General features: G+C 66.7%; 1 protein-coding gene across 1 annotated transcript; it reads left to right on the top strand.

Moving 5' to 3' along the window:
* Window positions 1–23: 23 nt before the first annotated feature.
* Window positions 24–201, top strand: LOC103912153 (striated muscle-specific serine/threonine-protein kinase-like; the record flags this gene model as incomplete). The annotated part of the gene is made up of 1 exon (XM_009334972.1): window positions 24–201. A coding segment is annotated over one exon (178 nt), but the record flags the coding sequence as incomplete, so codon positions are not given.
* Window positions 202–288: the final 87 nt, after the last annotated feature.

The following is a 288-nucleotide window of genomic DNA, read 5'->3' as shown; positions in this document are numbered from 1 at the left end:
CTGCCTGTGTCCCGAGCAGGCTGAGGAACCGGCAGCCAGTGAAGTATGGCCGCCGGCACCATGCGGAGGAGGCGGAGGGGGCACGGGGGCTCTTCATGCTGCACATCCTGGCGGTGGAGCGCACCGACACCGGCTTCTACACCTGCAAGGCCGTCAACGAGTACGGCACCAAGCAGTGCGAGGCCAAGCTGGAAGTCAGAGGTAAAGCTTCCCAAGCGTGTCCCCCCCAGCCCCGAGGGGCCAGCTGGCTCCAGTGCCCTGCATGAGCTGTGTGGGGAAGGGCCCACT

Source organism: Pygoscelis adeliae, unplaced genomic scaffold, assembly GCF_000699105.1.
Source record: "Pygoscelis adeliae isolate BGI_AS28 unplaced genomic scaffold, ASM69910v1 C9996433, whole genome shotgun sequence".
Lineage (NCBI taxonomy): Eukaryota > Metazoa > Chordata > Aves > Sphenisciformes > Spheniscidae > Pygoscelis > Pygoscelis adeliae.
Note: the sequence above shows the minus strand (reverse complement) of the source record. Positions and strands in the feature narration are given on the sequence as shown.